Raw genomic sequence first — 14600 nt, 5'->3', positions numbered from 1 at the left:
TATGTGTCTATCTCCAAATGTCCTCTTTTTAAATGACACCATGGACTTCCCTGGTGAACCAATGGCAAAGACTTCAAGATCCCCGTGCAGGGGACCTGGGTTTGATCCCTGATCAAGGAACTAGATCCCACAGGCTGCAACTAAAGACCTTGCGTGCGACAACTAAGACCTGGTGCAGCCAAATAAATGTTTTCCAAAATAATAATAAAATAAAGGACACCAGCCACTGGATTAGGGCCCACCCTAACAACCTAATTCTGACTTGATTATCTCTGTATAGAAGCTACTTTCAAATAATGTTGAATTATGAAGTGTAGGGGCTTCCCTTGTGGCTCAGATGGTAAAGAATCTGCCTGCAATGCAGGAGACCTGGGTTCCATCCCGGGGTCTTTAGAAGGGAACGGCAATGCACGCCAGTATTCTTGTCTGTAGAATTCCACAGACAAAGGAGCCTGGCGGGCTACAGTCCCTGGGGTTTCAAAGAGTCGGACACAACTGAGCAACTAGCGCACACACACAGATGAAGTGTGGGGGTGAAAACTTTAACATTTTGAATTTTGAGGGGACACATTTTGGCTTATAACATGTGGAAAAATATGTTATAACAGAAAGCAAGATATGATATAATTCCAGTAGGTGGTTTTGTTTTGTTAAGATAGACACAGAAGATAGTAGAAAATACACAGATATTTTTGGGTTGTGAGTTCAGCGACACGTGTTCTTCATATTGACACTTCTCTGAACAAGTTTCATAATTAAAAAAAGAAAAAGCTTGAAAAATAATAGGTCAAGGAGTCTTCACTTCCAGTTTGAAAGAGAGCAGAGATCGGGAACCAGTTTTAATTGAGGTGAAATAGGTTCATGAAGGAACGAATACATTGAAACAATAAATGAACATTTTCTGAAGAGAGTAAATATTCGTGACTAATGTTTAACAGACCTGTGGGGTCTCCAAGAAGCAGATTATCTCCCACCCTTGAACAGCCTTGGGGGTGGAGCTGGGGAATTGTCCTTGCTTACCCAGGCTGGGTGGGGGTGCCTAGGAGCCGGAACTCCAAGCACAGAGGACAAAGTTCCCTCGTCCAGGTGCGTCCACTCACTGGGTGACTTGGGGTGTGCAGTACCTGTTTTCTCATTTGCAAAACTGTACTGCTAGGACTCGTTTCCCAGGGCTGCAGTGGGATTTCACAGCCGATGCAGGGAAAATGCTATATTGTGAACACTTGTATTTTGGAAGCGCCTTCAGAGCTTTCAGCACATTCTTTTGATTATCCTCAACCGTGGCAAACCATCTTCTCTTAAAGATGGTGTGGTTTTTTGAATCAGCTGAGTGTTGTTTGCAGCTCATTCTAGCAGTTAGGGCAATTAAACTAAGTATTAGTAATACCATTTGAGGCTCAGAAGGAGGTAGGGCCCCAGCCTTGCCCACCCGGAGGCCATGGGCCCCAGGAGGCCACTAAGCACCTGGACTACGGCTGGTCTGAACTAAGGTGTGCTTATGTTCAAAATACAAACCAGACTCTGGAGATGTAAAGAATGTAAACTAGCTCATCAGTAATTTTTCCATATTGATTACATGCTGAAGTGATACTACTGGGGATATAATGGCTTAACTAAAAACGTATTGTTAAAATGAATAGCTGTACTTTGTACTTTTTAAAAATACAGCTACTAGGAAATTTAAAATTGCATATGAGGCCTCACATTGTATGTCTCCTGGGCAGTGCTGATCTGGAGAGGGGAATTCATTTTCTTGTATGGCTCATTAACTGATCTTGTAATTCTGGAGTGATTCTTGAATTCTAAAAATATTCCAGATGAATGGAATGAAGTCATCATTAGAATTGGAATATACCTTCATCAGGTGATTAATTGGAAAGAAAACACATATTCTGATGTGTAGGTTCCAGTGTGATTTAAGTTTTGAATCTTGGTCAGATGTCGTGTGTTCAGGCAGGAGAACTCAGTGGTTAAGATGGGAGAGATGCCCCCTCGACCTGGGGAGGCCAGAAGGCTTCCCCAAAAGTTGGCCTGGACGGGGTTTGGATAGTGAGGAACAGCCCTGCCCTGAGTCTCCAGAAAGTGGTCTGAGCCAGGGGTTGGCCACGTGTAGCCCATGAACCAAATCCAGCCTTCTGCCTGTTTTGTACAATGCACAGGCAAAGGCTGGTTCTGACATTTGTTTTTCGTAATTTGATTTATTGAGTTTATTTTTGGCTATGCTGGGTCTCTGTTGCTGCGAGGGCGTTTCTCTAGCTGCAGTGAGCAGGGGCTACTCTCTCGTTGTGGTGCACGAGCTTCTCATTGTAGTGGCTTCTTTTGCTGTGGAGCATGGGCTCTAGGGCGCTTGGGCTTCGGTAGTTATGGCGTGTGGGCTCAGTGGTTGTGGTTCCCAGGCTCCAGAACACAGGCTCAGTAGTTGCGGCACACGGGCTTAGTGGCTCTGTGGCATTTTCCCAGATCAGGGATGGAACCCATGTCTCCTGCATTGGCAGGCAGATTCTTTACCACTGAGCCACCAGGGAAGCTTGGTTATGACATATTAAATGACTGAAAAAAATTGAAGGATTTTCCTGTGTGACATCAGAATTATATGGAACTGGCGTGAGTGAAGTGAAGCGAAAGTGTTAGTCTCTCAGTCATGTCTGACTCTTTGTGACCCCATGGACTGTAGCCTGCCAGGCTTTTCTGTCCGTGGAATTCTTCAGGCAAGAATACTCGAGTGAGTAGCCATTCTCTTCTCCAGGAAATCTTCCAAATCCAGGAATTGAACCTGGGTTTCCTGCATTGCAGGCAGATTCCTTACCATCTGAGCCACCAGAAGAAGCAAACAGTCTGATGGGCGCACAGTCACACCTGCCTGAGAACTGCCTACTTTCGCACAACAGGAAATAGTTGAAAATATTTCCTTTCTGGCCCTTTACAGAGCCAGCTTACCATTGCCGGGGCTGAGGGGTCAACTTGATTCTGTAACCCACATTGAAAGTGGGGTCTCAGGCTTGGGGGATGCCTGAGAAGGGGTGGATTCGGGACCCTGGACATGGCCGAGATGGAGGGGCTTTTGTGGCTCAGGGATGAGAAGGCAAGGACCCCAGCTGGTCCTGGGTCCCCAGGGCTGGTGATTTTCAAAGTCATCCTGCCCTTAGGAACTTCAGCAATGACAGAGAAGAAAGTGGTGGATTTCTGTAGGTAAAGGTGCAGAGATGGGAAGGGTGGCTCCCGGGGGGCCCCCATGGAACTGTGTTTGGGAGAGTTAGTAGCCCCAGACACAACTGGAAATATACAGGTAGAGGGGAGATCAGAGCAAGGGGCTCAGAGGGGCAACCAGAGAGCCATAAGGGACTGAGGATCCAGCCTTCAGCACCTGGTCCCAAGACATTGAAGGAAATTAGCGCCAAGACCACCCCTCCCCTGCTGAGCCAGATGGCCCCTAGTCCCTGCTGTCTGCTCCAAGAAACTGTCCAAGCACTGGACACAAAGAGAACTCCATTTAGGGACCATCCTAAATCAGCCCTGGATTTAGGGGTAAGTGTACAAAATGCAGAAAGTGGGAAGAACAATATAATTTACCCTGAGAACCTCCTCCAGTTGATAATTTTAAAAAGCTTTATTGTGGTAAAATATACATGACACAGGGAATCCCCTGGTGGTTAGGACTCTGTGGTCTTAACCATTTTCAAGTGACAGTTCAGCGGCACTGGGGACGTTTGGGTCCATGTTGTGCAGCCATCACCAGCATCCATTTCCATAACTTCTTCATCTTCCCAAACAGGAACTCTCCCCATTAAACACTAACTCCCCAGCCCTCACCCAGCCCTGGGCACCCCCCTTCTATTCTCTGTCTCTGTGTGTTTGACTGTCCCAGGCACCTCATGTAAATGCAGTATTTGTCCTTCTGTGACTGGCTGGTTTCACTGAGTATGTCCTCAAGTTCCACCCATGTTGTAGCAGGTGTCAGAGTTTCTCTCCTTCTGAAGGCTCAGTAATACCCCATCATATGGGCAGACTCTGTTTTGTTTGTCTATTCCCAGTCAATGACTTTATCGTATTGGCTTCAAGTCTTTTTTGTTTCTTTCTCTGAGAGTTGAAATTGCAGCCCATACGCGACACTCCCATTCCAGCCACCTCACCCTTCGAGGCTGGCCTGCTCCCTGCCCAGTGTGGCCTGGGTCTCAGACATCTATGATCTCTGACCAGGAACTAGCTTTCCACACATCTGTTCATTTACACAGGCGACATCATGTCCACGGTAGGCACTCCCAGCTTGGTCCAGCTTGGTAGGCAGCCTTCATGAGCCCCATGGACAGGAACATTTGGTTGGTTCACATAGCTGCTGCCTGGGCTTCTGTTTCATTTTTGCTGGAATTAACATTGCTTTTTGCCAGTGTGTCAGGTGTTGGGTTTTCATTTCATGTTCTCGGTCCTTCCGTTTCCTCTTCAGTGAATCGCCTGCTTTTTCAGTTGGGATATTACTCCTTTTTGTGGGGAGTCTTTAGGAGTTCTGTATATGTTCTCAAGCTGATTCTTTGATTCCTAGTTTGTTTTTTTAAAAGAATGAGTTGGGTGTTGACTCGAGTCCTTTATCTTATCACTTGTGACCCCTTCCCAGCAGAGGCAGCCAGCATGTGTTAGGACAAGAGGTTGGGCTTTGGAATGATGACACACAGGTCAGGTGAGGATGGAGAAGACCTGGAGGGGTAGGAAGAAGAGGGAGAACCAGGACATTCCCTGGGAAGTAGAGGGCTGAGAACCTTAGGAAGGAAGGGACACAGTGGTGAACTCTGAGCAAAGAGAAATCCTGGAGGTTTCCCTGGTGGCTCAGATGGTAAAGAATCCACCTGCAATGCAGGAGACCTGGGTTTGATCCCTGGGTTGGGAAGATCTCCTGGAGGAGGGCCTGGCAACCCACTCCAGTATTCTTGCTTGAACTGTGGTGTTGGAGAAGACTCTTGAGGGTCCCTTGGACAGCAAGGAGATCAAACGAGTCAATCCTAAAGGAAATCAGTCCTGAGTATTCATTTGAAGGGCTAATGCTGAAGCTGGAACTCCAATACTTTGGCCACCTGATGTGAAGAACTGACTCAGTAGAAAAGACCCTGATGCTGGGAAAAATTGAAGGCAGGAGGAGAAGGGGATGACAGAGGATGAGATGGTTGAATGGCATCACTGACTCAACAAACATGAGTTTGAGCAAGCTCCAGGAGTTGGTGATGGACAGGGAAGCCTGGCGTGCTGCAGTCCATGGGGTTGCAAAGAGTCAGACACGACTGAGCGACTGAACTGCTGTGGGAACAGGTTCCTCTAGACCGGTCCTTTTGTAGGAGGTACACACTTTGGGCTTGTGAGATCTTAGTTCCCAACCAGAGATTGAACCTGGGCCCACAGCAGTGAAAGTGCCCAGTTCTAACCACTTCACTGCCAGGCAATTCCCTAGACTGATTCTTCATGGGGTGAGTTTGCCTTTGAAGGATATTTGCAATGCTGGAGACATGTTTGGTTGTCATAGTGGAAAGGGGTGCTAGTGGAATCTGGTGAGTTGAGGCCACAGATGCTGTAAAACACCCTACAAGGCACAGGACAGCCACCACCACTAAGAATGGCCCAGCCCCGAGTGTCCGTCGCGCCTCAGTTGAGAACCCATTTCCTCTGTATGGCCTTATGCTAGCAGGACCCCTTCTGTGGTTGCACAGCTTCCGTTTACGCTTACTGGTGTGGGACATGATGCTGCCCCAGGAATGCCCCGTCCATGCTGATGACCTTGGGCCATGCCTGTCCTCTCTTCCTCCCCCAGGCAGGTCTGGAAGAGCCCCATCTGGGCCCAAGTGTGCGGAGGATGGAAACACTGCCCCGACAATGTCTCTGGGCCGCCTCCTTCGCCGGGCCTCCTCCAAAGCCTCGGACCTCCTGACCCTCACCCCGGGTGGTGGCGGCAGCGGCGGGCCCCCCTCCGTCCTGGATGGGGAGATCATCTACTCCAAGAACAATGTCTGTGTGCACCCCCCAGAGGGGCTGCAGGGGCTGGGGGAACACCACCCAGGTGAGCCCGGCGCGGGGAACCTGGGGTCACGGGCTGGGAGAAGAAGGCTTGGGGTCACAGGCCCGGGGAGAGCTGGCTGGTCTCTCTGAAGTTAGCAAGCTCCTGCGTCACCTCCCCGTTTGCCCTAATTTCCCCATCTGGGAAGCACACCAGTGACCTTTGACTCACAGAGGGGAGGCAGGACGTTCGAAGGGGAATTAGCTGTGTTTGCGATGGAAGAGGGCATTCGTGTATACAGGGCTGCTGCAAGAGGGCTGCTGGGAGGCAGGAGCCCCCCGACTGCAGGGAGGGAAGCAGGGCATCATCTTCTTCAGGAAGCTGCCTGGTGGGGGAGATTCCCCCAGGCCCCCTTGAGTGTGTATGTGAGCACAGCCCTCAGGTCAGGCTTGGTGGCTTCATCCCTTCTTGCAGCCCAGAGTGTGGGATGAGGACCGAGCAGGTTGTGAAGTGGGCCTGGGATGCTGGGGACATGGAAATCATTGATCCTGCACACCCTTTGTGCTTAAATCCACTGTTTTGAAATGGGGGAAGGAAGCTCTCAGCCTCTGCACAGATGGAGATGGAGAGTCCTCTCCTGACCCTCCACACCAGAGCCTGGAGTTACCCTGGGCTGTTTGAGGGACACTCCAGCCTGTGGCTCTCCCGAGTCCCAGGAGTGGGCAACTTTTCCTGTGGTGCCAGTGACTTTGCAATCTTTTGCCAAGCCTCAGAGAAAGAGACTGCATTTTTTTCAGGGCTCCAGTTGTATTCTGAGCCCCCAAACAGCAAGCTCTCTTGTGCACTAAGGGAGTGCATTGAAGATTCTCTTGGCAGGAGTGTCACTGATTGAGACTGTTCTTGGGCAGGGAACCTGGGGATGTTAGACCTGGTTATGGCAGTGCGCCACCCACACCTGAGTCCCTCAGCCCTGCTGCCTCCAGGAAGCATCCAAAAGATGGATTAGTGACACTAGAAGCCTGTGTGGTCCTTTGATATTTGTGCAAGTGTACAAGATAAATGTATTGCTTTATTTAATTTGCACAACAATCTCCTGAGAATGCCAGAGCCTGGGCGGGCCTCTTAGAGAAGGAGGCTGGCGTTCAGAGGAGCTCCCCAATACCAGCCAGAGTAGAGGGAGAGTGAGGGCAGGCCCTGGGCTCTTCCTGAGGCCTCTCTAGGCTGCTGAAGGGTGCTTCTGGGTCCCCAGTCCCCATGCACCTGCAGCCTGGCTGCAGCCCACCCACATCCAGAAAGAAAGTCTCACATCAGACATCAGTACATTTAAAAATTAAGAATTACAATCCGATCTGGGCACTTTACTGCATACAAATTAGGTGTTGACAAAGTATTGAATAAATAAATTTATTTTAAAAAAGACAAAAAGTTTAACTTATGCTAATGAACTCTTTGGAAAGTATTCTGTCCTTCTGTCTTGATAAGCATATCTTTACAGTGGACAGTTAGGTACAGATTTAGCGTCATCAGACCCTCCAGGTTCCAAAGCAGGAGAGCCGACTTCCAGCCCCAGCTCCTTCCTGGATTATAAGGACCCCAAGTCTTCTCCAGGGGACATCACAGGTCAGGTGGAAAGTCCCAAACAGGTCCTAGAAGCAGATTCTGAACTGAGAGGGTGGGGGATTCCAGGGTCCTGGTCCCTGAATTGTGCTCTAGAAGGCTGAGTGGCATGTTGCCTTGCCCCTGTGGATGCCTGACAAGGGCCCAAATTCCGAGGACTCGGGGGGCGGGGAGCAGAAGTCCTAGGCCTGGGTCTGAGGGTGTTGCAAGTTCTGGGCATAAAGCAAAAAGAGCTGCAGCCTTTGAAGTGCTTCTGGTATCATCCTTGCCTGATGGAAGGCAAGAGAGAGGGAGCCAGAGGTCTCAGGGTCCCTTCCCAACCCAAAGCCACGTGGAGACACTTGATCTCACCTGAACATTATTCTTCTGAACAACTGGTTGACAACCCCCGAGTTCCCTGCTGTTTTGGAAGTGGGAGCTGGGCTAAGGATTCTAGGTTGAGTCAGAGCCCTGCGGCATGACAGGGGCCCCAGCTCCTGCCCCAGGAGCTTCTCAGAGACCCAGAGGCCTGGGAACCTGGGGGCCATAGGCCTAAGAGTTAGGACATCCCAAAATGGTGGGTGTCTCAGGAGGAAAGACCACCTTCCTCCGGACTGAGCATTCAGGAGCCCTAAGAGCCCACCCATGTGCTGCTGGCCTTGGAGAACTGCTCTTCCCTCTTTGTCAGCAATCCAGGACATGACATTGAAGATGGCCCTCCTTCTGAAAAGCAGTGTGAAAGAAGAGATGCTGAGAAGCCTCAGCCAAGAGGGAAAGGCCCAAATGCTACTCATCTGGGATATTTATCTTTTGTGTGACATAGCCATAAAGTCTGCAGCCCGGGTCCCTCCTAAGATTGCGATGAAGCCCATGGCACTTCTGGGTCCCTGGATGCCTCCCCAGCCACCTGGGCTCATCCGGAGGCCATGAGACAGGGTGGGGCTCTGAAAGAGAGGAGGAGGGAAGGCACAGGATAGACTGCTGCTTGAGGGCTCACCCCCTGGATCTGCTCAGTGTGTGTGCTTAGAAAACGCCCACAGCTCTCATTCATCCTGAGTTCAACTGTATCCCTCAGGTGTGTTTTCTTAGGGCCGGGCTGCACAGCTGCACAGATTTACTCGCCTGGGTGTGGTTCCAGGAAGGAACCAGCTAGAAGCACTTGGAGCACAGCCCTCCCTAACCACCTGTGCTCCTGACCCCTCACAGGCTACCTGTGCTTGTACATGGAGAAGGATGAACTGCTGGGGGCCACCCTCATCCTCGCGTGGGTCCCCAACTCCCGGATCCAGAAGCAGGACGAGGAGGCGCTGCGCTATATCACCCCTGAGAGTTCCCCTGTGCGCAAGGCACCCCGCCTTCGGGGCCGGCGTGCCCAGAGCTCAGGGGCCCCCCACCAGCCGTCCCCCACGGAGCCCAGGTCCACCCTGATCCCCAGAGATGAGGACATCCTGGTGGTGGCCCAGAGCATTCGAGACACTGAGTGCGTCAGCCCTTCACCCGAGGACGGGGAGAAGCTGGCCCCAGGCTTGGGGACAGACGGCCCCCTCCCAGCCTTGCCACCTGCCCACAGCGACTCAGGAATTTTGTCGGCGGTCAGTTCGCAAGACGGGACAGAAGAGGGCCGGGAGCCCCGGCCAGAGGTGGGCGAGGAGGAGGGTTCCTTGGAGCTGTCGGCTGAGGGTGTGAGCAGGGCCAGTTCCTTCGACTCGGACTCAGAGGCCTTCTCTTCGCCCTTCTGCCTCTCGCCCATCAGTGCCGCCCTCGCAGAGAGCAGCAGCTCCGTGTTCCTGGAGAGCGAGAGCGGGTGAGTTCCCCACTGCCCCCTGCGTCTCTGGGGCCGAGAGCAAGGGCCTGTGTCCCTGCTTTGCTCACTGAGTGTGGAGGACACCTGCATGCCATCCCGTGGGCACCAGGGTGCCTTCACTTCATGCCACCCCAGGGGGTTGTGACGGACATGCAGCCTGGGCTGGGTGGCTGGGAGTTCCCTCTTCCTTCTCTCCCCTTCCCTAGGACTAAACCTTCCCAGCCAAGTCTGACCAGCCCCGTACCCCAGTCCAGACCCCCTGGGACCAGGCCTCAGCGTCCTGGCGTCTTCTATGCTCATCACTGGAGGGACTGAGAAGGTCCGTCAGGCAAACCCAGGGAGGCCAGGGTGGCGGCAGAAGGCTTGTGGGGGAGGCCTGGTCCCCAGCCAGGCACGGAGCCTGGCCCGCCAGAAGGGCCCTTAGCCTTTCTACTTCTCACACCCTCAAGCTGTAAGAGGCTGGAACGCAGCCCCAGGGGGAAGTTGGCAGCATTTACTGTATAGCCGAGAGCCCAGGGGAACCAGATGCCTGGGCACATTAGCGGGCTCACTTTACTTGCCACACACACAGGGGCCGGGAGGAGCAGCAGTGAGATGTTGCCTGAAGGGGGAGGGTTATCATAATGTCACATGGTGTCGTTGTTAGGGGGCCTTGGGGCCTCCCAGAGGTGGACGCACACAAGGCTCATGAACCACAGGCTTGGGCTAACTCAGAGCAGCCGGGGCAGGCGTGGGATGGGCAAGCATGGGACTTCTACAGCCCCTTCTCATGCTTGGCTGTGGTCCTTGTTCTCATTAATTTCCAGGCTAATGATGGTGATGACAGTAAGTGCTGACGTTAGTCAGTCAGCATGTAATTCTTCAGCTCATGATGTGAGCTGGGCATGTGATTGGTGTGGATGTCTGAGTTTTGCCTGGGTGCAGGGCATGTGGGCCATGGATTAATTCTTTTTAGGCTCACAAGAGCCCCAAACCCTGTGATGTAGGTGCTCACATCACCCTCTGTGTATCGAAGGGAGAAGTAAGGCTCAGAGAGGTTAAGGAACTTGCTGGAGGTCACCCAGCCAGTTCAGGAGCTGAGCCAGATTTGAACCCTGCTGGATTTACAAGGGACCTAGAGCAATAAGGTCGCAGGAACTGCTGTGAGAAAAGGAACAGGTTGGAGGAATGTGGAGCGCTTTGCTGGTTTCAGAAGGAAGGAATTTGAGACGAATTCTTTCCTGTTTTCTTCCCCAGTAAGATGTGGTCCATTAAAGCCCAAGGGTGAACTGATAACATGCTTCTCGCATACTGAAGCGTGCATGTAAGGGAGCGGGCGGTCAGCTGCAGCCAAGGACTCCAGTGCCCCATGAGGTTCCCTGAGCCACGTGCCCGTTTCCCACTAGGGAACCAGGCTCAGAAGGAAACTTGAAGCCCTGCCTGAGTCCCGCTGCCAGTGGGGCTCTTTCAGAGCGCCCCCTGGTGGTGCCACGCTGCCAGTTACTCCCCATCAGCCCTTCTTAGCCACTTTCTGCCTCTATGGATTGCCTGTTCTGGACATTTCATGTCAATGGGATCATGCAACTTGTGTCCTTTCGTGTCTGCCTCCTTTCACTGAGCATAATGTTCTCAAGGTGCATCCAAGCGTGTCAGGACTCCATTCATTTTTATGACTGGCTAATACTCCCAGCAATTTTCACCTCCTGTTGGATTTGGGAACATTATTCAGTACTGCGTGCAGACTCCTAACCTGAAGCTGGGTGCCGTCTGTCAGGTGTGGGAGTTTGGCTGTCCCGTCATGAGTCCTTTCTGTGCTCATGCTTTGGAAACCCAAGTTACATCTTCCAGACCCCTGTTCCACCCAATTTATCTTAAGGTTCATGTTTCCGCTTAGAGCTGCAGGGCATGCTCGGAAGGAAGACTGCAGTGTCGTGAGGGAGATCCCTCCCTCGCCGTGGAGCCTCAGCAATTCCATATTGCTTGCTTTTCTGGCTCAGTCTGTCCAGTTCCACCAAGGCTTTGGGCTGGGGCAGGATGGCCATGAATGAGGTCCCCCTCCCTGCCTGCTGGGAGCGTGTGCTTCAGTCAGGGACTGATGCGAAAACAGACTGTTTTTGAGATGCAGTGTGAGAGGTATTACATGGAGGCACCCTAGTTCCTGACCCAGCCATGCTTGATAGGTTTAAAGAAAGGAAAAAAGCACCTGTGGATTTCAAGAGGGACTGGGTGGGCCCTGAACTCTGCATTTTCTGCCAGGCTTCTTTGCTCCTGGAGTTGAGTTGCGATTTTGTCTTCCCACCGCATTTGAGACTTGAAAGCAAAGCTGGCGTGTCTCCACTCCCTCCTGCCCCCCGACCCCCTACAGCTCCCACCCAGTGATGGGCCTGGAAATCTGGACTAAATGGTCAGTAGCACTGGGTGCTATAGAGCAAGGCTTCTCAGCCCAGCAAAAAATGAGAATGCCCAAGGAGCTTTGAAGGCCCCTGATTCCCAGGCCCACCCAGACTGACTGAACCAGAATGACTGGGGTGGTGCCTGGGCATGGGCAGGGTTTGACCTCTCCAAGGGTCTCCAAAGTGCTACCGGGCTTGAGAATCACTGTTGTGATAAGGGGAGCTTCACTCATAGCTCAAGTGGTAAAGAATCTGCCTGCAATGCAGGAGACCCTGGTTCAATTCCTGGGTTGGGAAGGTCCGCTGAAGAAGGGACAGGCTACCCACTCCAGTATCCTTGGGCTTCCCTTGTGGCTCAGCTGGTAAAGAAGACACCTGCATTACAGGAGACCTGGGTTCGATCCCTGGGTTGGGAAAACCCCTGGAGAAGGGAAAGGCTACCCACTCTAGCATTCTGGCCTGGAGAATTCCATGGACAAAGGAACCTGGCAGGCTACAGTCCAAGGAGCACAGAGAGGCATGGGCCTTGTAGAGAGGGTTATCTGGAGTGAGGTCCTGGAGGACTAGCTTCTGCTGGACCAGACTCCCTACAGGGAGCTTGTCTTTGAGGATTTGAACGTGTGGCTCCAGGGGCAGAGGCTCTTCATTTAACTGGGAATTGGGTCCCCTCGGGGGAGCAGACAGTCTGGCTCATGGGATCCCTCTAGTGGCAGAACTAAAGAACTACACGTGGAGACAGCGTGTGGTTGGGCAAGGGTGGGAGGAGCAGCCCCCCATCTGAGAGTCCCTTAAACATTTTGGGACGTGGCAAGTAGTTTACAGAAGGGTCGAGTGGTTAGAATGACAGTGTCCACAGTGTGCTACCTGTGGGGTTTAGCCAGGCACAGCCTCATCCTTAGATGAGGCCACCTGCCATAGCCATCCCAGCATAGTGATGGCTAGAAATTCTTGACCATGTGAGTGTCCAAAGACCGTTGGGAAGTGGGTGGACAAGGAAGGCTATGTGGCTGACTTGCCATCATGGAGCTTCCTCCCACTGAGGACTGAGTTCTAGAAGCAGGGGTTAGGGTCTGTGGCTGTCTCAGTCCCATACCTTCCATAGTGTCAGAAATCAAGGCTTTGGGTTGGGATGAAGGTGAGAATAACCACCAGACAAGGTCAGTGGCCAGCCTGTCATTCGTTTATGTCCTGAGAGGTACCTGGTCCAGTCTCTAGGGCTAGTTGGATGAGGATATTGTGTAACAGGACCCCCATGTGGACCCCTATGTGGCATCTCAACTGCCCCCCCCCCCCCCGCCTGGGGAAGTATGTGGTGACATTTATGAGCTGAAAACACAGCTCCCACTCCCTAAATCAAAAGGCGTCTTCTGGAACTCATCCCAAGAACCAATCTAAATTACAGAAATAAAGCATATTTGCATGAAGATGTCCATCTTGCTCTTCTTTATAATGGAGGGGGAAAGGGACGAATCTACAGAAAGAGATGCATCGATTACTGTTCATCTTCCAGGTTAACGGGTTTTATTGGGGGCCTGTGAGCCCCCTGAGGTCTTTCACCACTTCCTGTATGTGTGCTCATGGGTGTTCATTTACCTGAGGAGGGGGCACTTCTGGCCCCAAAGGTGCAGAACCTTAGTACTGCCAGACAGAAGATTGTGCAGTATTAGTAAAGGTTACACATCAGTGTGGAAATTTATGGTGTATCAGTCACAAAGCAGGTAGCAAATAATGTACACATTTTGACTGAAATCCATGGGAAGGCCTGATGCATGAATGAGGCTATCCAAGCAGCATTGCTTACTAGAACTTTCCTGATCTGTGCCATCGCGCGATAACACCACTGCCTTGCTTACCTGGGGAATACGTGAAAGGTGGCTAGTGTGACTGACAAGCTGAATTTTTAAGTTTACGTGATATTGATTGAGATAAACAAGTGGCACATGTGAGCACCCTGTTGGACAGCACCAGCTGAGGGAAAGCTGTGCCAATGTTAGGATAGTGTGGTTGTGAGTCATTTCTTTTCTTTCTCATGTTTCAAAAATGTTACAGTGTGACTATATTAATCATATGATGAAAACAAGTTTTAAAACTAGATAGCCAGGGACTTCCCTGGTGGTCCAGTGGTTAAGAATCCACCTTCCAATGTAGGGGATGTGGGTTGGATCCCTGGTTGGGTGCTGCAGCTAAGAGTTTGCATGCCACGACTAAAATATCCTGCATGCCTCAGCTAAAGAACCTACACACTGAAGATCAAAGATCCCGTGTGCTGCAACTAAGACCTGATGCAGTCAGATAAATAAATTTTTAACAAATAGATCACATAGCTCATAGCCGCTGCCTAGCTCAGACTAGCTCATCCCCATCTGCTGTCTTGCATGCTTGTTAATGAGAAGGCCTTCTAGGACCCCGTGAGGTCCTCCCCATGAAGCTGATGCTCGCCCCCACTCCCAGGGTAAATGTGTGCCAAGTGAAGGGTGGTGTTCAGGTTACAGAATGAGCTGGGTGGCCTTGCCACTTCAAGGCTCTCACCTTGGCATCATTGGGGTGGTGGTCCAGCCAGCACAGACACAGGTCCAGGGAGAGTCAGGTGCAGCCATGCGGGGATGAAAGCTGCCTGTCCCCGGGGTCCTACTTAGATGTTCACCTTCCTGCCAACCTCTCCTCTCCTCTTTTCCCATGCTTGCTGTGGTTCAGCCAGCTGTCCCCCACAGCCTCACCCTTCTGCAGCCTCCCTCCAGCTGGAATGTGCTCCTCTCCCCTGGTGAAACCCCAGCCAGACTGTGGTCTCCTCCGTGACCCCAGCTTTTTCCCCAGAGTTCCTGCCGCTTTCCCCAGGCATCTTGTTTATGTGGCA

The 14600-nt window shown here is 51.7% G+C and overlaps 1 protein-coding gene across 6 annotated transcripts in view; it reads left to right on the top strand.

The window, feature by feature from the left end:
- The window catches only part of TBC1D16 (TBC1 domain family member 16), an 88298-nt gene that overhangs the window by 13482 nt on the left and 60216 nt on the right, over positions 1–14600 (top strand). For all 6 annotated transcript variants that reach the window (XR_005721759.1, XM_040244758.1, XM_040244755.1 and 3 more), the window contains exons 2-3: positions 5792–6037; positions 8777–9374. Coding sequence is in view for 5 of the 6 variants with exons in the window: in XM_040244758.1 (XP_040100692.1) it covers positions 5854–6037; positions 8777–9374 (782 nt within the window). In the remaining variant the exon portion in view is untranslated. The remainder of the gene's footprint in view (positions 1–5791; positions 6038–8776; positions 9375–14600) is intronic.

Source organism: Oryx dammah, unplaced genomic scaffold (assembly GCF_014754425.2).
Source record: "Oryx dammah isolate SB20612 unplaced genomic scaffold, SCBI_Odam_1.1 HiC_scaffold_8, whole genome shotgun sequence".
NCBI classification, from domain to species: Eukaryota; Metazoa; Chordata; class Mammalia; order Artiodactyla; family Bovidae; genus Oryx; species Oryx dammah.
Note: the sequence above shows the minus strand (reverse complement) of the source record. Positions and strands in the feature narration are given on the sequence as shown.